This window comes from Oncorhynchus clarkii, chromosome 5 (genome assembly GCF_045791955.1).
Source record: "Oncorhynchus clarkii lewisi isolate Uvic-CL-2024 chromosome 5, UVic_Ocla_1.0, whole genome shotgun sequence".
NCBI lineage: Eukaryota > Metazoa > Chordata > Actinopteri > Salmoniformes > Salmonidae > Oncorhynchus > Oncorhynchus clarkii.
Genome location: NC_092151.1, coordinates 65333254 through 65360100, shown reverse-complemented (window position 1 = coordinate 65360100; position 26847 = coordinate 65333254). Strand labels below are relative to the sequence as shown.

At 45.1% G+C, this 26847-nt stretch overlaps 1 protein-coding gene across 6 annotated transcripts in view; it reads right to left on the bottom strand.

Annotated features, from left to right (window-relative positions):
- LOC139409229 (casein kinase 1, gamma 2b) overlaps window positions 1-26847 on the bottom strand; it is a 44877-nt gene that overhangs the window by 5710 nt on the left and 12320 nt on the right. For all 6 annotated transcript variants that reach the window (XM_071154084.1, XM_071154089.1, XM_071154087.1 and 3 more), the window contains exons 3-5: window positions 5938-6007; window positions 666-814; window positions 231-465 (exon numbers count right to left, since the gene is read on the bottom strand). In XM_071154084.1, coding sequence (XP_071010185.1) covers window positions 231-465; window positions 666-814; window positions 5938-6007 — 454 coding nt within the window. The remainder of the gene's footprint in view (window positions 1-230; window positions 466-665; window positions 815-5937; window positions 6008-26847) is intronic.

The window sequence follows — 26847 nt, the reverse complement described above, 5'->3', positions numbered from 1 at the left end:
ATGACACCATAAGGCTTAGGTCATAATGTGAACATCTAAAATGCATCAATCAATGCATGATCCATCTACATGATGAAGTTATGTGTACAGATCTCAAGTTGGGATTCAGCTCTTACTGAACATAATGGAAAAGTTGATAATCAACTTCAGGACAGGTTCACAGGATTAGGAAAGAAAAAGTCCATATTTCCAATAACACAGCAGTGTGTGTCTTCATGATCATTTCTCACCTTTCCCCAGGTGTGTGTTGATGCTCATGTAGCGCGCCGTGCCTGTCAGGCTCTTGTGCTCCCGGTACGGGATGTGTTTTTTGGTCTCGGGGTCGATGTATTCTTTGGCCAGCCCAAAGTCGATGATGTGGATTGTGTGCTGCCTCTTGCTGCCCGGCCGCCCCACCAAAAAGTTCTCTGGCTTCACGTCTCTGTATATCAAGCTCTTTGTGTGGACAAACTCCATCCGCGTTATCTGGGAGATAGAGCATTGAGCATGTAGACAAGCTAAGATCTCAAACTCTCTCAGTGCACTTTTCAAATGCAAACACTGTAAATGAGCCATCGACACATCTATAGACTATAGAGATAACACCATAGAGTAGTCTTATAAAATATAGGTTGGGCACCTGTGTGTAAGACACTTACTTACGTAAACAACAATTAAATTCTTACCAGCTGTATGGCTATCATAAGGACGGTCTTGAGGGAGAAGGTGCGGTCACAGAGATCAAACAGGTCTTCCAGGCTGGGCCCCAGCAGCTCCAGCACCATGGCATTGTACTTCCCACATGGCCCAAAGTAGTACACCTGAGGAATACCCTCTGCAACACAGAGACAGGCAGGGACACATGATATGAGTGGGACCACACAACTTACAGGGAGCGTGCCAGAATCCTAAAGGTTTAAAAAAAAAAGGCTTAACTACTAACCATCTGTTTTAGCATCATAAGAGCCACAGATATTCTAAAAGCATTAAAAGCATTCAGCCCTTCTAAAAAAGCTTAGAGGCGGAGGGACTACGGATGCATAAAAGGTGGTAGTTAAAGAAGGGTAGTAAGGGCTTTGACTTGCTGACATGAAATCAGGCTACAGAGCCATGTTGATATTGAGCAGACTACGTGTGTGGGAAGGCGGTTTCGATTAGAACAACATGGATGGTAAACAAAAACGTGTGAACGTTGATGCCGTGTGATGGAAAAAAACTGTTTGCCAACACGCCCTATCATGTGGTCATACACTATATGTACAGAAGTATGTGGACACTCCAAATTAGTGGATTCGGCTATTTCAGCCACACCCGTTGCTGACTGGATGTATAAAATCGAGCACACAGCCATGCAATCTCCATAGACAAACATTGGCAGTAGAATGGCCTTAATGAAGAGCTCAGTGACTTTCAATGTGGCACCGTCATAAGATGCCACCTTTCCAACAAGTCAGTTTGTCAAATTTCTGCCCAGCTAGAGCTGACCCACTCAACTGTAAGTACTGTTATTGGGAAGTGGAAACGTCTAGGAGTAACAACGGCTCAGCCGCGAAGTGGTAGGCCACACAAGATCACAGACACGTCCTGTGATCTTGTGACCGCCGAGTGCTGAAGAACATAAAAATCGTCTGTCCTTGGTTACAACACTCACTACCGAGTTCCGAACTGCCTCTGGAAGCAACGCCAGAAGAAGAACTGTTCGTCGAGAGCTTCATGAAATGGGTTTCCATTGCTGAGCAGCAGCACACAAGCCTATGACCACCATGTGCAATGCCAAGCGTTGGCTGGAGTGGTGTAAAGCTCGCCGCCATCGGACTCTGGAGCAGTGGAAACACGTTCTCTGGAGTGATGAATCACGCTTCACCAACTGGGAGTCCAATGGACAAATCTGGGTTTGGCGGATGCCAGGAGAACGCTACATACTCGAATGCATAGTGCGAACTGTAAAGTTTGGTGGAGAAGGAATAATGGTCTGGGGCTGTTTTTCAAGATTCAGACTAGGCCCCTTAGTCCCAGTGAAGGGAAATGTTAACGCTACAGCATACAATGTCATTCTAGACAATTCTGTGCTTCCAACTTTGTGGGAACAGTTTGGGGAAGGCCCTTTCCTGTTTCAGCATGACAATGCCCCCGGGTTCACAAAGCAAGGTCCATACAGAAATGGTTTGTCGAGATCGGTGTGGAAGAACTTGACTGGCCTGCACAGAGCCCTGACCTCAACCCGATCGAACACCTTTGGGGTGAATTAGAACGCCAACTGCGAGCCAGGCCTAATCACCCAACATCAGTGCTGACCTCACTAATGCTCTTGTGGCTGAATGGAAGCAAGTCCCCGCAGCAATGTTCCAACATCTAGTGGAAAGCCTTCCCAGAAAAGTGGAGGCTGTTAAAGCAGCAAAGGAGGGACTCCATATTAATGCCCATGATTTTTATTCAACAATCAGATGGCCACATACTTTTGGTCATGTTGTATGTGTGACCTGGGAGGAATTTAGGAGTTTATCATCACAGTAAAAATTCTCTGAAGAGGAGACTTCCAGTTTAACAGTAACTCTATTCCCTATGTGGAACAGAACAAAGGGCAATGGCCATTTGTGACCCCATGGCCACCATGACCTTATGGTCCAGCCTCCAAGGACACATACAGCTCCAGGTTATGCCTCACCAGTTCAGACCAGTATCTGATACCAGTGGCCTTCATTCCATTCCTTGGCTGGCAGTTGTGCCAAAGTGACTGCATGCTCCCCTCCCAGCAGGCGGCTGTCGCCCCGAGGGCACCCCGACCCCGTCAGAGAGAGGAGAGGATCAGCAGCTTTAGTAGTATGGCAGGCTGGCCGGGAGGCTGTGTGAGTGTGGGGAGGAGGGGAGGGATTAGAGCAGGATTTACCTGATCACCCCTCAAGTCACTCCCACAGCGAAGCAGTGCAGATCTCACACATCCACACAGCTGTCCCAGGGGACTTTAGGCAGTAGGACTTGCTTGGTAATGATGGCGATGGCGGCCGAGGTCGGCAGCGACAAAAGATCAGCAAGTAAGCTGACTCATCAAAGCCCGCCCAAATCTAGGGAGGGCATTCAGCAGCCCTGCCAATGCACTGATCAATTGGAAAGTGTCTACGCTAGAACAACTGTCCCTGACTACACCTACAATACTCCCTACTGGGGAACTCTAGAGCTGTAAACACAACAAAGAAAACAGCTAGGGAAAAGCTTCAACTGAAATGGAAAAGGCCTAGAATAAATGTAAATTTCAGGGAAACCATTCAAACAAGAATGATTTTATCTTTGACAAAAGCTACACCTAATCATATTTGCTAAGTACTATGTGGATGTTATTCCAGTGTAAAAATAACCCTAGCCAATCACGCCTGTAATAAAAGCACTTATGCAAGGAGTGAGTGGTTTCCTAGAAACTATTCTTTATCGTGATTTATGACAACAGATATAATTGGCTGCTGTCCGCAGCACCACTAGCTTCAAAGTCTATTCTGCTGCCTTCCAGTGCCATTCTGTGCACTGCTCACAACCCACTCTCTCCAAACACAAGTGAAACGTGTCTGGAACAATCCAGAGTATTGTCTCAGACAGGGGCCCCTCTCAGTCTGGCCACTGTGGCAGACAATGTTGCCCTACAATGAAATGTCAAAGTTTAGGCTGAGCCCGAGAGGGAGGCGGTCTCAATTAAACATTTAGAATGCCGAGTGCACCGGGCAGGCAGCGCTGTCGTGATGTAGCCGGGATGAAACGTGATCGTCCAGCCGGCCTGCCCTGCATAGAGCCTGTGTGACTCAGTGGTAGGTTATGTTATCTATCCCAGGAAGGCAGCGCATAAAATATCCACCCTGCTCTGGACTGGATGGACCACAGAAGATCACTGCAAACTCATACTCAAAATGGCACTGATTGATTTATCACTCCCAAGATACCAGGGCAGTGGGCACTGTAGAAGGACACACATACGACTTGTGTAAGAGCAGGCAATGCTTTGATGATGGGTTACTAAATATTCACACGCACTGATATTATCAGTGAAATCTTAAATCATCTCATAAGGAGACTGGTCACATGCAGTGCTTTCACAAGCGAAGAACATGCTATCAGGACTGTGTGAGCTCAGTCAACCAGTCATCCAGTTAAATTATTGATAGTGACGTAAAAAGTGTATGATGTCTCAGACACCCCATGCTCATTGGTTAATGTTGGGGTTGGGGCGTGGCCAGACCAGGCCAGCTAGTGTGTGTAGCTGAATGTGTTGTTCTAGTGATTGAGTGCTTTCCAGGGCAGGCGAGAATTAACACTCTTAAGATAAGCTCCTCTTAAGCACCATGTACAGCTGACACAGCTCCAGTATTTGTGGCAGTGGGGTCCAGGTTCAGACCAGGGCTTGACCCTGGCTTAAATTATGTCACATTCAAATTGTAAAAGGACTACACACCTGTATCCATCTGTACCACACATAATCATTTTTACAGAAGAATCATAAGCAGAAGAAGACATGATAATTCCTCACTATTCCACACAATTTTTCAATAGATGTAGCAACCAGTAAGAGTAACACTTCTCCCCCTTCATTCTATAATGGGAGATAAGCTGGGCCAACATTGTCACTGGCTCCATCTTTAGCTCAGCCTATGAGATTGTAGCAGGCCTCTCTCTGGTGGTCCCTCTGCCACAGTGGCCGGAGGAGGAGAGGGAAGTCAGGATGTGTATAACGCAGTGGAAACACTACAGAGGACATGGACTCCTTCAATGGGCTGGCCCAAGGGGTGGGGATAAAGACTCACTATCCAATGAATGAATGAGGATCCACAAAAAACTTTGATCGACTCTGTTCTCAAATAGGTGTAAGGAAGATAAATAGCACAATGCACTATGCTGTGCTGCCTGGGATTGGGAATACAACTACTGGCCCAGTCAGACAGACCACAACAAAGGATAGCTGACAGAGAGATTTTCCCTTTTCCCTGTACATCACAGGAGAGTTTCCCTGGCCTTTCTTCTTCAAGCCGGCCAGAGGCATTGCTGAGATGAGCGATGGAAGTAGATATATACGATAATGGCCCTACATTGAAGGCCATCTATAAATAGACTAGCCTAGGACACCTCTAATGCCCTGCACTCCAACTCCCTATTAACACTGTGGAGCTGCTGCTCTGGCACAGGGACAGAGAGTAAGCTGGCAGGTGATCAGCTCTCTATGAGAGAGAAATAGACACACACTTGTCTTATGAAAGAGAACATCCCTGGGCGCAGTGACACACACTCGTGTGTGTGTGTGGCCTTCCACTCCAGTGATCAAATGAATGCACAGGCTTTGCCCAAGCTGTTTATCTCTTTCTTTAAAAGCCAAAAGGATCAAAGACCAGTGTCCTCAGTCACATTTAGTGGAATTAGAATACAAGTGGTCAGCTTGTCCCTACCTACCCTCAAATACAATACAATCTATTTACGGACCGTAAATACAATATATTCACCAGTTGTTTTCTTAACAGATCAAACGCTCATAGAAAGTGACTTGAACTAACTAATGATGAAAAGTATAGTACTAATCACTTTGGTTAAAACATTTTTATTTATTTTTTTAAAGTGGCCCAATGTCAGAGAGATTTTTCAATGATAGAATTAAGCAGTGAGAGGATCAAACACTAAGCATTCCAGGCTGGCCAAGCTTTGCCGTGGGCTGTTCCAGGTCCCTGTCCCTCCCCACCACCTGATCCTACTGCCCCACCTCTCCCCTCTGGAGGTACAGCACAGCCCCACGGATCACAGCACAGAGAGAGCACATAGACATGGCATGAAGGTCCTGGGCCTGCTAGGGAACAACCATCTGTAGGAGGGGGACAGGGATTTCATATCTCCCAGATACGTGTGCAGAGAAGATGGCCATCCATCCAGCTGAGCCTACTAGCAAACACTGTGTTATTAAACAGTTATAACACTGTAGCTGTATGTGCTTACCTGAACTTCCCAACTGTTTATAAAATCTATATTCCAAGTGAAGCTGTGGAGCCCGTGACTTTATCGGTTCCTGAAAAAGGAAAGAAAGAGAACCCCATTAGTAATGGAAAACACCTAGTGGTTATTAACATATTCAATAGGTGGATCAACGTCAAGATTATGGTGATAAATGGTTGAAAAACAATATGTTGTATGTGAAACAGTATAGGCCTTTTCATAGATTCCATGAGACAACTAAGGCTGCATCCATGCTTACTATAACATTCCTAAGATCCCTCAGGCTTAGACACCAAAAACGTAAATCATCATCATCTACTTAACACAACATCCTTCCTCCACGAAGATGATGCAAGGGCATTATGTATTTATGAACCAATGTAGCTTGCAAGAAAAACAAACCTGTAAAAACAAAAATGGAGAAAACGGAACCGGGCAAAAAAAAAAAAGATTTTATTGGGCACTAGACACATCAGCCACCCAGGGCAGCGTAAGGCCTCTTCCACACAGCTCATCCAACCAGCACCAGCCTCCCCCGTTTCACAAAATTGGGATCCTTAACGTTAAGAAAAATGTATTTTATTTTCAGTGTTATAGCCTAACTAGACAGTAGGCTATATAGGCCTGGGGAACTTTGTGTCATTTAAATAAAACCCGAGAGGAAGAGGCAAACTTTTGGCTACTTTGGTGAACGTGAGGCATGCAAGACAAGACATTAAGAGATACAGATTACCAAGACGTATACAGACGGTTCTTTCTGCCTGCCCCCTCCTCGCTCTCCCTCATGCTGTCTCGCCTTCTCTTTCTCGTTACAAATGATGCGAGTGTGTGTTCAGTCTTCGGTCTGTTGCATCTAGAATATCCTAGCCTATTCATTGATGATAGACCCTGCTTTACTGAAGTTGAGACATTGCAAGCCAAGAAATTGCGAGATGCAATGGAATGCTGTGAGGCCTAGCGCATGGTTCTGACTGTGGTGCCTGGTGGCCGACCTGCCTATACTGTGCCCTTCCCCTCGCTAGTTCGCTATAAAAGATGCAAGTGTTCATGTTACCGGAAGTACTGTTCCAATAATACTGAATCATAAGAGTTGATTCATAGCGGAATCGAATCTTGACACTCAGAAATAGGAGTCGACCTGCAAGGAATCGTGGAAACAATTATGTTGTAGTCGACTCTCCACCATGACGTCATTGTCGTTACAGTTGAAAAATTTGGTAGAGAAATGCAAGCAAGACCCAAACCGTTTCTGGCAGCATCGCAGCTGCATTGTGAATTCACATGGAATTTTATGATAACGGAAAACCAATTAAAACAAATTGCAGTTTAAACACAAAGAAAAGTTTTTATTTGTAACATCCCTACTTCACCAGTCTACTAAACAGCTCTCCTCCCCCCAGCACCAGTCTACTAAACAGCTCTCCTCCCCCCAGCACCAGTCTACTAAACAGCTCTCCTCCCCCCAGCACCAGTCTACTAAACAGCTCTCCTCCCCCAGCACCAGTCTACTAAACAGCTCTCCTCCACCCAGCACCAGTCTACTAAACAGCTCTCCTCCCCCCAGCACCAGTCTACTAAACAGCTCTCCTCCACCCAGCACCAGTCTACTAAACAGCTCTCCTCCCCCCAGCACCAGTCTACTAAACAGCTCTCCTCCCCCCAGCACCAGTCTACTAAACAGCTCTCCTCCCCCCAGCACCAGTCTACTAAACAGCTCTCCTCCCCCCAGCACCAGTCTACTAAACAGCTCTCCTCCCCCCAGCACCAGTCTACTAAACAGCTCTCCTCCCCCCAGCACCAGTCTACTAAACAGCTCTCCTCCCCCCAGCACCAGTCTACTAAACAGCTCTCCTCCCCCCAGCACCAGTCTACTAAACAGCTCTCCTCCCCCCAGCACCAGTCTACTAAACAGCTCTCCTCCCCCCAGCACCAGTCTACTAAACAGCTCTCCTCCCCCCAGCACCAGTCTACTAAACAGCTCTCCTCCACCCAGCACCAGTCTACTACTCTCCTCCAAACAGCTCTCCTCCACCCAGCACCAGTCTACTAAACAGCTCTCCTACCCCCAGCACCAGTCTACTAAACAGCTCTCCTCCACCCAGCACCAGTCTACTAAACAGCTCTCCTCCACCCAGCACCAGTCTACTAAACAGCTCTCCTCCCCCCAGCACCAGTCTACTAAACAGCTCTCCTCCACCCAGCACCAGTCTACTAAACAGCTCTCCTCCACCCAGCACCAGTCTACTAAACAGCTCTCCTCCCCCAGCACCAGTCTACTAAACAGCTCTCCTCCACCCAGCACCAGTCTACTAAACAGCTCTCCTCCCCCCAGCACCAGTCTACTAAACAGCTCTCCTCCACCCAGCACCAGTCTACTAAACAGCTCTCCTCCACCCAGCACCAGTCTACTAAACAGCTCTCCTCCCCCCAGCACCAGTCTACTAAACAGCTCTCCTCCACCCAGCACCAGTATACTAAACAGCTCTCCTCCCCCCAGCACCAGTCTACTAAACAGCTCTCCTCCCTACTTCACCAGTCTACTAAACAGCTCTCCTCCACCCAGCACCAGTCTACTAAACAGCTCTCCTCCCTACTTCACCAGTCTACTAAACAGCTCTCCTCCCCCCAGCACCAGTCTACTAAACAGCTCTCCTCCCTACTTCACCAGTCTACTAAACAGCTCTCCTCCCCCCAGCACCAGTCTACTAAACAGCTCTCCTCCCTACTTCACCAGTCTACTAAACAGCTCTCCTCCACCCAGCACCAGTCTACTAAACAGCTCTCCTCCCCCCAGCACCAGTCTACTAAACAGCTCTCCTCCCCCCAGCACCAGTCTACTAAACAGCTCTCCTCCCCCCAGCACCAGTCTACTAAACAGCTCTCCTCCCCCCAGCACCAGTCTACTAAACAGCTCTCCTCCCCCCAGCACCAGTCTACTAAACAGTTCTCCTCCCCCCAGCACCAGTCTACTAAACAGCTCTCCTCCCCCCAGCACCAGTCTACTAAACAGCTCTCCTCCCCCCAGCACCAGTCTACTAAACAGCTCTCCTCCCCCAAGCACCAGTCTACTAAACAGCTCTCCTCCCCCAAGCACCAGTCTACTAAACAGCTCTCCTCCCCCCTGCACCAGTCTACTAATCAGCTCTCCTCCCCCCAGCACCAGTCTACTAAACAGCTCTCCTCCCTTCAGCACCAGTCTACTAAACAGCTCTCCTCCCCCCAGCACCAGTCTACTAAACAGCTCTCCTCCACCCAGCACCAGTCTACTAAACAGCTCTCCTCCCCCCAGCACCAGTCTACTAAACAGCTCTCCTCCCCCAGCACCAGTCTACTAAACAGCTCTCCTCCCCCCAGCACCAGTCTACTAAACAGCTCTCCTCCCCCCAGCACCAGTCTACTAAACAGCTCTCCTCCCCCCAGCACCAGTCTACTAAACAGCTCTCCTCCCCCCAGCACCAGTCTACTAAACAGCTCTCCTCCCCCCAGCACCAGTCTACTAAACAGCTCTCCTCCCCCAGCACCAGTCTACTAAACAGCTCTCCTCCCCCCAGCACCAGTCTACTAAACAGCTCTCCTCCCCCAGCACCAGTCTACTAAACAGCTCTCCTCCCCCAAGCACCAGTCTACTAAACAGCTCTCCTCCCCCCAGCACCAGTCTACTAAACAGCTCTCCTCCCCCCAGCACCAGTCTACTAAACAGCTCTCCTCCACCCAGCACCAGTATACTAAACAGCTCTCCTCCCCCAGCACCAGTCTACTAAACAGCTCTCCTCCCCCCAGCACCAGTCTACTAAACAGCTCTCCTCCCCCAAGCACCAGTCTACTAAACAGCTCTCCTCCCCCCAGCACCAGTCTACTAAACAGCTCTCCTCCCCCAAGCACCAGTCTACTAAACAGCTCTCCTCCCCCCAGCACCAGTCTACTAAACAGCTCTCCTCCCCCCAGCACCAGTCTACTAAACAGCTCTCCTCCCCCCAGCACCAGTCTACTAAACAGCTCTCCTCCCCCCAGCACCAGTCTACTAAACAGCTCTCCTCCCCCCAGCACCAGTCTACTAAACAGCTCTCCTCCACCCAGCACCAGTATACTAAACAGCTCTCCTCCCCCAAGCACCAGTCTACTAAACAGCTCTCCTCCCCCCAGCACCAGTCTACTAAACAGCTCTCCTCCCCCCAGCACCAGTCTACTAAACAGCTCTCCTCCCCCAAGCACCAGTCTACTAAACAGCTCTCCTCCACCCAGCACCAGTCTACTAAACAGCTCTCCTCCCCCCAGCACCAGTCTACTAAACAGCTCTCCTCCACCCAGCACCAGTCTACTAAACAGCTCTCCTCCCCCCAGCACCAGTCTACTAAACAGCTCTCCTCCCCCCAGCACCAGTCTACTAAACAGCTCTCCTCCCCCCAGCACCAGTCTACTAAACAGCTCTCCTCCCCCAAGCACCAGTCTACTAAACAGCTCTCCTCCACCCAGCACCAGTATACTAAACAGCTCTCCTCCACCCAGCACCAGTCTACTAAACAGCTCTCCTCCCCCCAGCACCAGTCTACTAAACAGCTCTCCTCCACCCAGCACCAGTATACTAAACAGCTCTCCTCCACCCAGCACCAGTATACTAAACAGCTCTCCTCCACCCAGCACCAGTCTACTAAACAGCTCTCCTCCCCCCAGCACCAGTCTACTAAACAGCTCTCCTCCACCCAGCACCAGTATACTAAACAGCTCTCCTCCCCCCAGCACCAGTCTACTAAACAGCTCTCCTCCACCCAGCACCAGTCTACTAAACAGCTCTCCTCCCCCCAGCACCAGTCTACTAAACAGCTCTCCTCCCCCCAGCACCAGTCTACTAAACAGCTCTCCTCCACCCAGCGCCAGTCTACTCAACAGCTCTCCTCCCCCAGCACCAGTCTACTAAACAGCTCTCCTCCACCCAGCACCAGTCTACTAAACAGCTCTCCTCCACCCAGCACCAGTCTACTAAACAGCTCTCCTCCCCCCAGCACCAGTCTACTAAACAGCTCTCCTCCCCCCAGCACCAGTCTACTAAACAGCTCTCCTCCCCCAAGCACCAGTCTACTAAACAGCTCTCCTCCCCCCAGCACCAGTCTACTAAACAGCTCTCCTCCACCCAGCACCAGTCTACTAAACAGCTCTCCTCCACCCAGCACCAGTCTACTAAACAGCTCTCCTCCCCCCAGCACCAGTCTAATAAACAGCTCTCCTCCACCCAGCGCCAGTCTACTCAACAGCTCTCCTCCCCCAACACCAGTCTACTCAACAGTGTTTTCATATTAGTGCAGGTGAAGGAAAGGAGATGAAAATAAGATTAAGACACAGCCCCATCCTGCTCCCAGTCTGAACATTAGGCACATCTTCCATCTTAAGTGGATATCTGAGGAGAGAGAGACTGGTTAAGTGGAACTGAACTGGACACATGACCAGGCACTGGGCAGTGAGGGAGGTCAGGGCGGGGCACTGTCTGTGACATCATCAGTGGAGGGAGGCTTAGCCTCTCCACTAGGGAGGACGTGGGAATAATATATAAATAAAAACAGATGGCTGAAAACCACAGGACCCTAAAACAGAGGCTTATGGGGCTTTACATGCTTAGACTCATCCCAGCAGATAACTATGCAAATGACCAAACCAACCCAGGAAATAATATCTACAATCACGGTAGGTAGCCTACCTTTCCATGTTAAATGGGTTGTAAAATTCCTTATCACTCCCTCTCAAAAATGATAGCAGACCCTCTCGATGCCCAATCTCCACACCCAACCTTTTAAAAGAAGATACTCACAGAGCTCGCACTAGAAGCACAACCTTTTCACTTAGATGGAATAAAGTGCTTAGGCGCAAACAATAAAATGTTATTAGCCACATGCTTTGTAAACAACGGTGTATACTTAACAATGAAATGCTTATTTACAGGTCCCTTTTCAGAGTTAAAGTTAAAGAAAAAAACATTGAAATAAAAATGTAGAAATAGTGACATGAGGAATAAATACACAGTGATTAACTTCTTGATGCACCCATCCCGCTAGCGGGATAATTTGTCAACATCCGCTGAATTGCGGAGCGTCAAATAAAAATTAAATGACTAAAAATATGTAATTTTCATGAAATCACAAGTGCAATATAGCAAAACACAGCTTAGCTTGTTGTTAATCCAACTGGCGTGTCAGATTTCAAAAAAGCTTTTCGGCAAAAGCATACCAAGCGTTTATGTAAGGACATCTCTCTCAGCAGACAAAACATTACAAACAGCTAGCAGCAAAGTAGATTGGTCACGAAAGTCAGAAAAGCAATAAAATTAATCGCTTACCTTTGATGATCTTCGGATGTTTGCACTCACGAGACTCCCAGTTACACAATAAATGTTCCTTTTGTTCCATAAAGATAATTTCATATCCAAAATACCTCCATTTGGTTGGCGCGTTATGTTCAGAAAACCACAGGCTCGAGCGGTCACGACCAGGCAGACAAAAATTCCAAATAGTATCCGTAAAGTTAGTAGAAACATGTCAAACGTTTTTTCTAATCAATCCTCAGGTTGTTATTACAATATATAAATCGATAATATTTCAACCGGACTGTACCTTCTTCAATAGGAGAGAGAGAGAAAATGTCTGCTCCAAGCTGGTGCGCATGTAAAACGCTGCTGGCACCCAACCATACAATGACACGATGTGATCTTTCCCGCTCATTTTTCAAAATAAAAGCCTGAAACTATGTCTAAAGACTGTTCACAACATGTGGAAGCCATAGGAAAAGGAACCTGGTTGATATCCCTTTAAATTGAGCGAAGGCAGGCAATGGAACAGAGAGCTTTTAGAAAAAAACAGCACTTTCGGGTTAGATTTTCCTCAGGTTTTCGCCTGCAATATCAGTTCTGGTATACTCACAGACAATATTTTGACCGTTTTGGAAACTTTTGAGTGTTTTCTATCCTAATCTGACAATTATATGCATATTCTAGATTCTGGGCCTGAGATATAGGCAGTTTCATTTTGGTATGTTTTTCATCCAAACATCAAAATACTGCCCCCTACACTCAACAGGTTAACAAATAATAAATAGTAAAAAATGGCATGGCTATATACAGGAAGTAGAAAATAACATGGCTACAGAGGAAGTAGAATAACAAGGCTATATACCGTAAGGGGAGTAACCAGTACCAAGTTGATGTGCAGGGGTACAAGGTAATTGATGTAATTGATGTACAAATACACTCACCTGACAGTTTATTAGGTACACCACCCTGTTCACAAAAACGGATTGCTACTACAGACAGTGAGGCACGTGGCCGTGTCTTGTTATAGAAAGCAGACAGACAGGCATCGAGGCATTCAATTACTGTTCGATTGAACGTTAGAATGGGCAAAACGACTGAGCGTGGTTTGACAAATAATGGAGTAGTATAACAGTGGTGTGCAGAACGGCATCTTGGAAGGCACAACTAGTTGGTCCTTGTCACCGATGGGCTGGAGTGGACGGTTGATAAGTGGAAAACATTGCCTGGAACATGACAGTGCGTTCAGTTTACTTGAGTGGCCTGCACAGTCCCCAGACCTCAACCACATAGAGCATCTTCGAGATGAGATGGAATGGGCTGTTTGCCGTACCAATATACCGCTGTCCAATCTGCAGAAACTGCATGATGCTGTCGCGTCAGCATGGACCAACATCCCTGTGGAACGTTTGCGACACCTAGTAGAATTCAGGCTGTTCTGGAGGCAAAGGGGGGTCCGACCCGGTACTAGATGGGTGTACAATGCCTCCCTTGACTTTTTCCACATTTTGTTGTGTTTAAAATTGATGAAATTGAGACGTGTCACTACAGTACACACAATACCCCATAATGTCAAAGTGGAATTATGTTTTTAGAAATGCTTACAAACTAATTAAAAATGAAAATCTGAAATGTCTTGAGTCAGTAAGTATTCAACCCTTTTGATATGGCAAGCCTAAAGTTCAGGAGTAAAAATGTGCTTAACAAGTCACATAAGTTGCATGGACTCACTGTGTGCAATAAGAGTGTTTAACATTGTTTTTGAATGGCTACCCCATCTCTATACCCCACACATACAGATATGTAAGGTCCCTCAGTCGAGCAGTGAATTTCAAGCACGGAGTCAACAACAAAGACCAGGGAGGTTTTCCAATGGTTCACAAAGAAGGGCATCTATTGGTAGGTGGGTAAAAAAAATGAAAGCATTGAATGTCCCTTTGAGCAATGGTGAAGTTATTATACTTTGGATGGTGTATCAATACACCCAGTCCCTACAAAGATACAGGTGTCCTTCCTAACTCAGTTGCTAGAGAGGAAGGAAACCCTTTAGGGATTTCACCATGAGGCCAACGGTGATTTAAAAAAAGTTCCAGAGTTTAATGGCTGTGATAGGAGAAAACGGTGGATGGATCAAAAACGGTAGTTACTCCACAATACTAACCTAAATGAGAGTGAAAAGAAGGAAGCCTGTACAGAATAAAATATATTCTAAAACATGCATCCTGTTTTCAATAAGGCACTACAGTAATACCTCAAACAATGTGGCAACAAAATTAACTTTTTGTCCTGAATACAAAGCGTTATATTTGGAGCAAATCCAACAACACATCACTGAGACCACACCATATTTTCAAGTATGGTGGTGGCTGCATCATGTTATGGGTATGCTTGAGTAACCGGTGTAAAATGGCTAGCTGGTTAGCGGTGCACGCTAGTAGAGTTTCAAATCGGTGACGTCACTCGCTCTGAGACATTGAAGAAGTTGTTTCCCTAGCTCTGCAAGGGCTGTGGATTTTGTGAAGCGATAGGTATTGAGGCTTCGAGGGTGACTGTTGTCGATGTGTGCAGAGGGTCCCAGTTTCATGCCCAGGTGGGGGTGAGGAGAGGGACGAAAGCAATACTGTTCCACTTTTAGGATAAAAAATACGGAATAGAGCTAGAGGAAAACCTGGTTCAGTCTACTTTCAGCAGGACAATAAGCTGAAACACAAAGCCAAATATACACTGGAGTTGCTTACCAAAACGACATTGAATGTTCCTGAGTGGCCTAGTTACAGTTTTGACTTAAACTGGCAGGGAAATCTATGGCAAGATTGAAAAAGGCTGTCTAGCAATGATCACCAACCAACTTGACAGCAATTGAAGAACATTTTTAAATAATAATGGACAAATATTGTACATTCAAGGTGTGCTAAGCTCTTAGAGAGACTTACCCAAAAAGACTCACAGCTGTAATCTATGCCAAAGGTGATTCTAACATGTATTGACTCAGGGGGTTGAATACTTACCTAATCAAGATGGTGTTTTATTTACGATAGATAGATAGATAGATAGATAGATAGATAGATAGATATTCATACGGACTACACAAACTACTCTGTCAAAGTGGAAGATTTTTTTAAAACTTAAAATATATAAATATATATTATATATATATATATATATATTTTAAGTTTTAAAAAAATCTTCCACTTTGACTTTGATTTTTTTTAAACTTAAAATATATAAATATATATTATATATATATATATATATATATATATATATTTATATATTTTAAGTTTTAAAAAAATCTTCCACTTTGACCGAGTAGTTTGTGTAGTCCGTTGGCGAACAATTACACTTATCAATTTTAATCTCAACACTGTGGTTTACATGCTCAAATGCCCATGTGGGCTTGTTTACATTGCTCAGATGAAACGCGCACTCTTAAGTAAAAATAGCTGAACACAAAACAGCTATCCGCACCAAAAATATGGACTATGTGATTGTGCGGCATTACGTAAATGCCAGTTATGGCTCAGCCTCTACCTTGAAATTGTGGGGAATTTAGAAAGTTTCTTTCCTCAATATAGTGAGAAAATTGTTACAGAGAGAGAAACTTTGAATCGACTGCTTAGATTGTGTCGAGCCAAAGGGTCTGAATGAACAGCTCGCTCTCATCTTTTTGTAAATATTTTTTGTTGTTTATTTCTCTGTCTTTTGTTATTCAAGAGGAATGTATGTGTAGGAATCTTGAATGATGATCATACTCTTATTTGAATAACCTACAGTGGGGCAAAAAAGTATTTAGTCAGCCACCAATTGTGCAAGTTCTCTCACTTAAAAAGATGAGAGGCCTGTAATTTATCATAGGTACACTTCAACTCTGACAGACAAAATTCCAGAAAAAAAAAATTCCAGAAAATCACATTGTAGGATTTTTAATGAATTTATTTGCAAATTATGGTGGAACATTCGTATTTGGTCAATAACAAAAGTTTATTTCAATACTTTGTTATATACCCTTTGTTGGCAATGACAGAGGTCAAACGTTTTCTGTAAGTCTTTACAAGGTTTTCACACACTGTTGCTGATATTTTGGCCCATTCCCCCATACAGATCTCCTCTAGAGCAGTGATGTTTTGGGGCTGTTGCTGGGCAACACGGACTTTCAACTCCCTCCAAAGATTTTCAATGGGGTTGAGATCTGGAGACTGGCTAGGCCACTCCAGGACCTTGAAATGCTTCTTACGAAGCCACTCCTTCGTTGCCCGGGCGGTGTGTTTGGGATCATTGTCATGCTGAAAGACCCAGCCACGTTTCATCTTCAATGCCCTTGCTGATGGAAGGTGGTTTTCACTCAAAATCTCACGATACATGGCCCCATTCATTCTTTCCTTTACACGGATCAGTCGTCCTGGTCCCTTTGCAGAAAAACAGCCCCAAAGCATGATGTTTCCACCCGCATGCTTCACAGTAGGTATGGTGTTCTTTGGATGCAACTCAGCATTCTTTGTCCTCCAAACACAACGAGTTGAGTTTTTACCAAAAAGTTATATTTTGGTTTCATCTGACCATATGACATTCTCCCAATCTTCTTCTGGATCATCCAAATGCTCTCTAGCAAACTTCAGACGGGCCTGGACATGTACTGGCTTAAGCAGGGGGACACGTCTGGCACTGCAAGATTTGAGTCCCTGGCGGCGTAGTGTGTTACTGATGGTAGGCTTTGTTACTTTGGTCCCAGCTCTCTGCAGGTCATTCATTAGGTCCACCGGTGTGGTTCTGGGATTTTTGCTCACCGTTCTTGTGATCATTTTGACCCCACGGGGTGAGATCTTGCGTGGAGCCCCAGATCGAGGGAGATTATCAGTGGTCTTGTATGTCTTCCATTTCCTAATAATTGCTCCCACAGTTGATTTCTTCAAACCAAGCTGCTTACCTATTGCAGATTCAGTCTTCCCAGCCTGGTGCAGGTCTACAATTTTGTTTCTGGTGTCCTTTGACAGCTCTTTGGTCTTGGCCATAGTGGAGTTTGGAGTGTGACTGTTTGTGGACAGGTGTCTTTTATACTGATAACAAGTTCAAACAGGTGCCATTAATACAGGTAACGAGTGGAGGACAGAGGAGCCTCTTAAAGAAGAAGTTACAGGTCTGTGAGAGCCAGAAATCTTGCTTGTTTGTAGGTGACCAAATAAATTCGTAAAGAAATCCTACAATGTGATTTTCTGGATTTTTCCCTACTTTTGTCTGTCATAGTTGAAGTGTACCTATGATGAAAATTACTTTTTAAGTGGGAGAACTTGCACAATTGTTGGCTGACTAAATACTTTTTTGCCCCACTGTATGTAGTTGCTACTACTACTACTGACAGTATAGATATTATTGACATGTTTAGTTGACATGACGAGTGGGACACTCCCCTGTGAGGACACATACAGTAGGTGCTTCCCACATTCTTTCCTACTCAAATCAAATTTTATTTGTCACATGTGCCAAACACAACACCTTAGTGAAATGCTTACTTACAAGCTCTTAAACTTACAATGTAGTTCAAGAAATAGAGATAAGAAAATATTGACTAAATAAACTAATGTAAATAAAAAAGTAACTCAATAAAATAACAACAACGAGGCTATATACAGGGGGTACTCGTATCGAATCAATGTGCGGTGTTACAGGTTAGCCGAGGTAGTTTGTACATGTAGGTAGGGGTAAAGTGACAATGCATAGATAATATGTAGCAGCAGTGTAAGGGGGGGGGGGTCAATGTAAATAGTCCAGGTGGCCATTTGATTAATTGTTCAACAGTCTTATGAAATCAAATCAAATCTTATTTGTCACATACACATGGTTAGCAGATGTTAATGCGAGTGTAGCGAAATGCTTGTGCTTCTAGTTCCGACAATGCAGTAATAACCAACGAGTAATCTAGCTAACAATTACAAAACTACTACCTTATACACACAAGTGTAAAGGGATAAAGAATATGTACATAAAGATATATGAATGAGTGATGGTACAGAGCGGCATAGGCAATATGCAGTAGATGCAGTAGATCGAGTACAGTATATACATACGAGATGAGTATCTAAACAAAGTGGCATAGTTTAAAGTGGCTAGTGATACATGTATTACATAAAGATGCAGTAGATGATATAGAGTACAGTATATACGTATACATATGAGATGAATAATGTAGGGTATGTAAACATTATATTAGGTAGCATTGTTTAAAGTGGCTAGTGATATATTTTACATCAATTCCCATCAATTCCCATTATTAAAGTGGCTGGAGTTGAGTCAGTGTGTTGGCAGCAGCCACTCAATGTTAGTGGTGGCTGTTTAACAGTCTGATGGCCTTGAGATAGAAGCTGTTTTTCAGTCTCTCGGTCCCAGCTTTGATGCACCTGTACTGACCTCACCTTCTGGATGATAGCGGGGTGAACAGGCAGTGGCTCGGGTGGTTGTTGTCCTTGATGATCTTTATGGCCTTCCTGTGACATCGGGTGGTGTAGGTGTCCTGGAGGGCAGGTAGTTTGCCCCCGGTGATGCGTTGTGCAGACCTCACTACCCTCTGGAGAGCCTTACGGTTGTGGGCGGAGCAGTTGCCGTACCAGGTGGTGATACAGCCCGACAGGATGCTCTCGATTGTGCATCTGTAGAAGTTTGTGAGTGCTTTATAGCTTGGGTGTAGAAGCTGGTAAGGAGCCTTTTGGACCTAGACTTGGCGCTCCGGTACCGCTTGCCTTGCGGTAGCAGAGAGAACAGTCTATGACTTGGATGACGGGAGTCTTTGACAATTTTTTGGGCCTTCCTCTGACACTGCCTAGTATATAGGTCCTGGATGACAGGATGCTTGGCCCCAGTGATGTATTGCGCTGTACGCACTACCCTCTGTAGCGCCTTACGGTCAGCTGCTGAGCAGTTGCCATACTAGGTGGTGATGCAACCGATCAGGATGTTCTTGATGGTGCAGCTGTAGAACTTTTTGAGGATCTGGGGACAATGTCAAATCTTTTTCAAATCTTTTCTGTCTTCTAAGAGGGAAAAGGTGTTGTCGTGCCCTTTTCATAACCGTCTTGGTGTGTTTGGACCATGTTGTTGGTGATGTGGACAGCAAGGAACTTGAAACTCTCGACCCGCTCCACTACAGCCCTGTCGATGTTAATGGGGACCTGTTCGGCCCTCATTTTCCTGTAGTCCACGATCAGCTCCTTTGTCTGGCTCACATTGAGGGAGAGGTTGTTGTCCTGGCACCACACTGCCAGGTCTCTGAAGACCTCCCTATAGGCTGTCTCATTGTGATCAGGCCTACCACTGTTGTGTCGTCAGCAAACTTAATGATGGTGTTGGAGTCGTGGGTGAACAGGGAGTACAGGTGGGGACTAAGCACGCACCTGAGGGTCCCCGGTGTTGAGGATCAGCGTGGCAGATGTGTTGTTGCCTACCCTTACCACCTGGGGGCGGCCCGTTAGAAAGTCTAGGATCCTGGTGGGAAAGGGCAGTGTGGATCTGTTGGGGCGGTATGCACATTTTGTGGGTCTAGGGTTTCCAGGATGATGGTGTTGATGTGAGCCATGACCAGTTTTTCAAAGCACTTCATGGCTACCGACGGCTCTGATGAAGGTGATTCATGCCAAAACGTAAGCCTATTATTGGCTTCTCCCATCAATAAATCTATAACATTTACACAGCCACAAAGTCCTCCATTATCTTTATTCTCCCAGATAGTCAGTTGAAGTATCCTGGGGTAAGGAATGTTTTGGGGGGTGTGAATACTTCGAGAGTCCTTGTAGTTAGGGGTAAAGTGACTAGGCAACAGGATAGATAACACAGTAGCAGCACCGGTACCGCTTGCCTCGTGGTAGCAGAGAGAACAGTCGATGGCTTGGGTGGCTGGAGTCTTTCACCATTATTTTGGGCCTTCCTCTGACACCGCCTGGTATAGAGGTTCTTAAGCGTTTAAGGATGTCCCCACAGCTGCTCTTTTCAGGAAATGAGCAGTCCAAAAGCAGATTATCTGTAACGTAAGGTTACAGCTTATTCTCCCTAAATCTAATATTCAAATGAAATCACGCATTTGGGCTTGTAAAGATTTTAACGTATAGGCTGAATAATGGCTTGTGTACTTCAATGAAGCAAATGTATTCTTCCCAGAAACTCGTCAGCTGGACTGGACACAGGTGTCTGTCAAACCCAAAATGTGTTGGATTTATGTATGGAAAGCTGTGTGGAAAATATGTGTGGAAAATCCAATTTTGTTGGGGGGAGGGGGGTTGAGAAGATAAATAGAAAAACACCTTTTGTCAATATCCTTTTCATAAATTGTGATTTTTGTTACATTCTATAAGCATATTATTTAGCTGAGCATGTACAGCAGACATGGAGTGTGACCCGGCAAGGCTGGGGACTGGGGCAGCTGACCTACAGCCAGGGCTAAAAGGAACTTCAGTGTTGGACCTCCTGCTGCAGCCCCTCTCCTGCTCAGCTGCCACCACCACACTGCTCACAGACCGCTCTCCAACTAAGGACTAACTAAAAAGGATCAGCCAGCCTGTTTCACAGCCAAGCCTGTAGTAGCATAGTAGTTGTTGTAAGGGAGATATCATTTTCCTATCAAGCTTGCCTTGACCTATTAGCATTTCATTCCAAGAAACACGCTTTAGGCTCGTCAACATCTCATTATGTCATAGATCTCATGATCATGGCAGGTTTTAACTTGAACTCATTAATGCGTTCCTGAGCTGGTCTGAAAACTGTGCTACGGATCTCTGGGTGGATTACGGATGCAGCTGATCATCTAACTCTGATCATGGTATCTCCATCGCAGCTGACAGAGAGAGAGAGATCCTGTTGACCCGTCTCCGGAAGATCCTCACTGTAATACAGCATATTACTGAAACTGCTATTACGTAAGACGTGGGAAATAAATACACCACTGTGTATCCTCATCTTGACCATCAATCAGGCACTGTACGTGGTGCAGAGTTCAGAGAAATGGGCACACCTGATTATATCCTCACTGCTATAGTCAAATACTAAACCATACAAATTGAAATTATATTTATAATTTTAGAGAGTGAACTGAACATTGTGAACTGAACTGAACATTCAAACAGAGCATAAGCCCAGGTATCGCCACTGTGCCCAGACCAGCATAAGGAAATGAGTGATGCTATAATACTAGTAAACAGGGTGCAAGGGGCTGTCTCTTCAGCTTTAATTGCCAGAGGTGTGGAAGAGGCAATGTGAGAGAGCAACAGCTGGCCTGTGTCCAGCCCTTCTCCTGTTTCAGATCATGTTTCAGATGGAGCCGGCAGCTGCCACCACGTGATAAGCAGCGCTTCAAACATGTCTGCCTCAACTGCCCCCCAGCCACTGAAAGAACACTAGCACCAGTGACACAGGCGGCTCCGCTCTGACACGAGATGGAGGAGTGGACCTCAATGGCTAATGGAACGACTATTACACCCAGTGTCCCCCTGCCACTACACAGCTCTCTCTCCCCACAAACACAGCCATGGGTTTTAGAGGTCATAATTAACCATTTCCAGAGCAACAGCTTGATGTAATTGTTGGGCATTGATTACGTGAATAGCCTGTTCACTAAAAGCAGCCTTTTTACATCACAGGGTTAAAATCGGTTGGCTTGTGAAAAATAGGCAGTTCAATCATCAACATGTCAGTTTCGCTCATGCACAACATGCTGATGGAGTGTTTGTACTTTAACACACTACAACCACAAGCTGCAATAGGTGTGTGATACAGTAAAAGGAGGAAGAGGATACAGCAACTCTGATTTCCATGTTATGGTTGACCACAATTCACCTTTTCGCCAGCCACAGCAAGTCCTTAGTATCTTATACATATTGGTCTCCACATACATATCCACTAAGTAGTAATGAGCACTATGAGGTCATTCAAATATCAGTCCTTCAGCAGCGGGGAAATATCTTACAGGGAGTCTCCATGGAAGTGTAATTCACTTATCACTCTCCTTCAAAGCCGTGAGCTATTGCCAGTCAAAGCAGAAGCTGTCCATCGCGGTCACCAGCAGATTCAGCCCACAAGCCTTCCCGGGGTTTATTGCAAATAACATGGGCCTCATAGGTGGCAGGTTTAACAACTCCCATCCTCTCTATCTCCAGCTGTCAATAAATGACTGTACAGGAGGGGCAGAAATGAAAGACAAGACTGATTTCCCCCACACCTCTTCCTTATAGAGGGATGGAGGCTGACTTCTATTTACGGTCTTCACCCTAAGTGAGTGAGTGAGTGAGTGAGTGAGTGAGTGAGTGAGTGGACAAGAGGTCACTTATGTCTAAATCCATGGCAGGTTTATTGAGGGGCACCAGGGCATCATGACCTTGATCGCCAGATCCCTAGTCCACTCAAAACGGCAAAAAGGGTGCCAACCAGGAAAGCGGGATACATTAACTGAGGGTAGATTGTAGCACGTGGAGAGATTTCAGTAGGAAAAGAGAACCTCCCCGGGGCAGTAAAAGAGAATGAGTAGTAGCCTAATAAAAATGTGATAGGAAAAAGGCTAATGGATATCAAACAACATAATAGATCATCTTTATGTACAGAAACGGTATCCGTAAATCACAAGTCACCATGGGACAGCAGAAGAAAAATGGCTGTTTTTCAAGTAAATGGCTTAAATGAATTATGAGCTGCAATTCCTGTAAAGTTGTTAGGATGTGTTTCTTTAAGGCTTGGGTTCCCCCCCCAGATTGTAAGCCTGCAGTGTACTTACAGGAGTGGGCTCCTGCTTCCATCACTGAAGGATTCGTCAGTGTGAGAAAGTGCACAGCTGAACCACAGACTAGACCACTGTGTGTGGAAATGGCTGGCCAACAAAGACGACCTTTTAGCGCTCAGCAGTTTCTCACTGCTTTTTCTCTCTGTGCAGTGCAGTTCCAGATAGTCAGACTGAGGGCTGCAACTAGCACGTCCCGCTCTCTCACTGGCAAGGGTGACACTGGCATTCACCTTTGTCCCAGGTGCAGCCACCACCCAATCGCATGCTGCTCATGCAACTTCGTATGAGGCAGAAAATAATATACAAGACACTTGCCAGTCCATAATGAACAGAGGCTAATACTGACAACTAAAACAGAAGTCATATTCCAAAGAGCTGCAACATTAACTGGGTTATTCAGGGCCTGCATGAGAGTCGTTCCATGTCCTTCCAGCAAGACATGACACCCACCATGTCATTCTGTTCTGAAAAAGTTTTTGTAGTTAGAAATAGATAAGATTAGGCCTACCGACCAGCGCAGCAGTCTAAGGCACTGCATCACAGTGCTAGAGACGTCACTACGGACACGTGTTTCAGGGGGACGCATGGCTCTCACCTTGGCCTCTCCCGAGTCCATACAGGAGTTGCAGCAATGATACAAGACTGTAACTACCAAATGGATATCACGAAAAAGGGGTAAAAAAATACTAAAAATAAATCAATAAATAGTTAAGATTAGCATTCCGGCAACTTTATGTGTTGAGATTGTATTTGATCTCTGGGAAATTAAACTCATTGATTGCACCAAAATTGGCCATGCTAATTTATAGGATTCACATAATATTCAATAAATATAGTAACCAAACATCCAATTTTGGACCAAACCATTGAGTAATCCAATGAAATGGTCAAAAGCCACCTCCCCAATCACCAGTATATAGTATCACTTCTCCATGTCTGACAAGTAGTATGGAGCTTCTTTAGTATATTTTACATTTTTAGTGAATTTTAAAACATACACCTGCAGTGAAGCCATACAACATTTACATTACAGGCATCTAACAGAGGCTCCCATCCAGAGCAACCGACAAGAGCCCCACTCAAGGGCACATCGATGGATCCCCCACCCAGACGACTCGGGGGCCCGAGGCAGCGGCCTCTTGGTCAACGGTCCAGTGCTCCCAACCACCAGGCCAACCTCAAAAACAGGCATTGGCTGTAACAACATTTTTATGTTTATTTTTTTTACTGCCATTTTACCCCTCAATCAGCAATTTCACTCACACTCATCTCCAGTTCCACATTCAAACTCTCAGTTTCCCTCATCCCATCCATCTCTGCTGGCTACTCCATCTGGATTTCTACACACCATATACAGTATATTTCAACTATGCTGTGATGCTGAACATACAAGTTTAATCTAAATCGAATAGAATCTGATTGAGAGTTAATTTTTATTTAAGATAAATAATTTTGCAAAGAGCAGTGTTTCCGCTGCATATATGGCGCTGCATCACGGCCAAATGATTGCTGCCGGCCCCAAAGAAATATGGAACATGAAAATATATTTATACCGAGGCACACTTTGAAGATGCTAGAACAGTCCACATGAACTTTTCCTCTGCAAACAAAAAGAGTAATGAACAGAAACGGACAACCCCATAGTAGAATAGTTTATCCATTTACCTAGTCGGCTTGTAGTGGGTGTTCTATGAGAGAAAATATTTGAGGCGCATTGAAGTTACAGTGCATAGGGAAAGTATTCAGACCCCTGGACTTATTTCCACATTTTGTTACGTTACAGCCTAATTCTAAAATGTATCAAATTAAACGTTTTACTCATCAATCTACACACAATACCCCATAATGACAAAGTGAAACAGTATGACATTTTTGCAAATTATTAAAAAGAAACAGAAATACCTTATTTACATAAGTATTCAGACCCTTTGCTATGAGACTCAAAATTGAGCTCAAGTGCATCCTGTTTCCATTGATCATCCTTGAGATGTTTCTACAACTTGGAATGCACCTGTGGTAAATTCAATTAATTGGACAGGTACACACACCTGTCTATATAAAAGGTCCCACAGTTGACAGTGCATGTCAGAGCAAAAACCAAGCCATGAGGTCGAAGGAATTCTCCGTAGAGCTCCGAGACAGGATTGTGTCGAGGCACAAATCTGGAGAAGGGTACCAAAACATTTCTGCAACATTTATTGGGGCCCTTCAGAGTGGCCTACATCATTCTAAAATGGAAGAAGTTTGGAACCACCAAGACTCGTCCGGCCGGGTTCTTGGTCAGGGAGGTGACCAAGAACCCGATAACTCTGACAGAGCTCTAGAGTTCCTCTGTGGAGATAGGAGAACCTTTCAGAAGGACAACCATCTCTTCAGCACTCCACCAAATCAGGCCTTTATGGTAGAGGCCAGACGGAAGCCACTCCTCAGTAAAAGGTACATACATGACAGCCCGCTTGTAGTTTGCCAAAAAGCACCTAAAGGACTCTCAAACCATGAAAAACAAGATTCTCTGGTCTGATGAAACCAAGATTGAACTCTTTGGCCTGAATGCCAAGCGTCACGGAGGAAACCAGGCACCATCCTACGGTGAAGCATGGTGGTGGCAGCCCCGGCCAAAGCCCGGACTTGAACACGATGAAACATCTCTGGAGACCTGAAAATAGCTGTGCAGCGACGCCCCCATCCAACCTGACAGAACTTGAGAGGATCTGCAGAGAAGAAATGGGAGAAACTCCCCAAATACAGGTGTGCCAAGCTTGTAGCGTCATACCCAAGAAGATTTGAGGCTGTAATATCTGCCCGAGGTGCTTCAAAAGTACTGAGTAGAGTCTGAATACTTTTGTAAATACTATTTTCAAAAAATTATGGGGTATTCTGTGCAGATTGAGGGAAAATGTCATCAATTTTAGAATAAGGCTGTAATGTAACAAAATGTGGAAAAAGTCAAGGGGTCAGAATACTTTCCGAATGTACTAACTTTTTGGACAACCCAACAAAATTCTGTCACTCATTGAAAGCAAGTCTAAGAAGCGGTAGATATTTTCAATGTGCGATATTTCTATGCTTCCCATTTGTTTAGTTTAGTTTTTGCATTTTTTATTTCATCACAAACTGAAATTAGGTGAACTATTCAAATTTCTGAAACCAGAAAATGGCGGAGCGATTTCTGCATAGTGCATCTTCGAGAACAAATTGTCCTCCAGTTGACGGATTACATTTCCAATATCCCCATCCAAGTGATAATTCTGTAAGAGTTATGTGAAGGCCAAGTAGTATGAAGCTGTGGCCCAGAGTATTGCTTCTTCATCCTTTGTAAAGTATTCCCAGTGAAACTGGTGATGTTTTTTTCCCCTGTTCAGAGAAATTAGCCACTGAAGTCACCTGCATTATTTAGCATAATTTAGTGTTAAAGTAACAATCACTAAATGCCGTTGTTCCTGCTACTGCAGGGCTACACATTGCACCCATTTTAAATCGCATATGCGCCTAAATATTTTGCTGTGCGACATGGACATTTTATTTAGGAGCACCAGTGTGCTTTGGAATTATATATTTTTTTAAATCACCCAGATTATTTTTGTTGTAATGATCACTTCACTGTAGCGCAGCCAGAGTGCCATGGTGCATACACTGAACTCAGATTCCTGACCCTCATGCTTGTGCTCCTAAATGTCTGTGTGTGCTCCTACATTTTTTACTTAGGCACACGTGCTCCTAAAAAAGGTCAGCATAGAGCCCTGTACTGCCACTTTTATCCACTTTGCTGGTCACTTGTTTATATTAAATGGATCACATTTTTTATTTGCAACTTTGGGTAGAAAACCAATAGCTTTTGCTCATTAGACCCATTTGTATCCTGATGCAATGT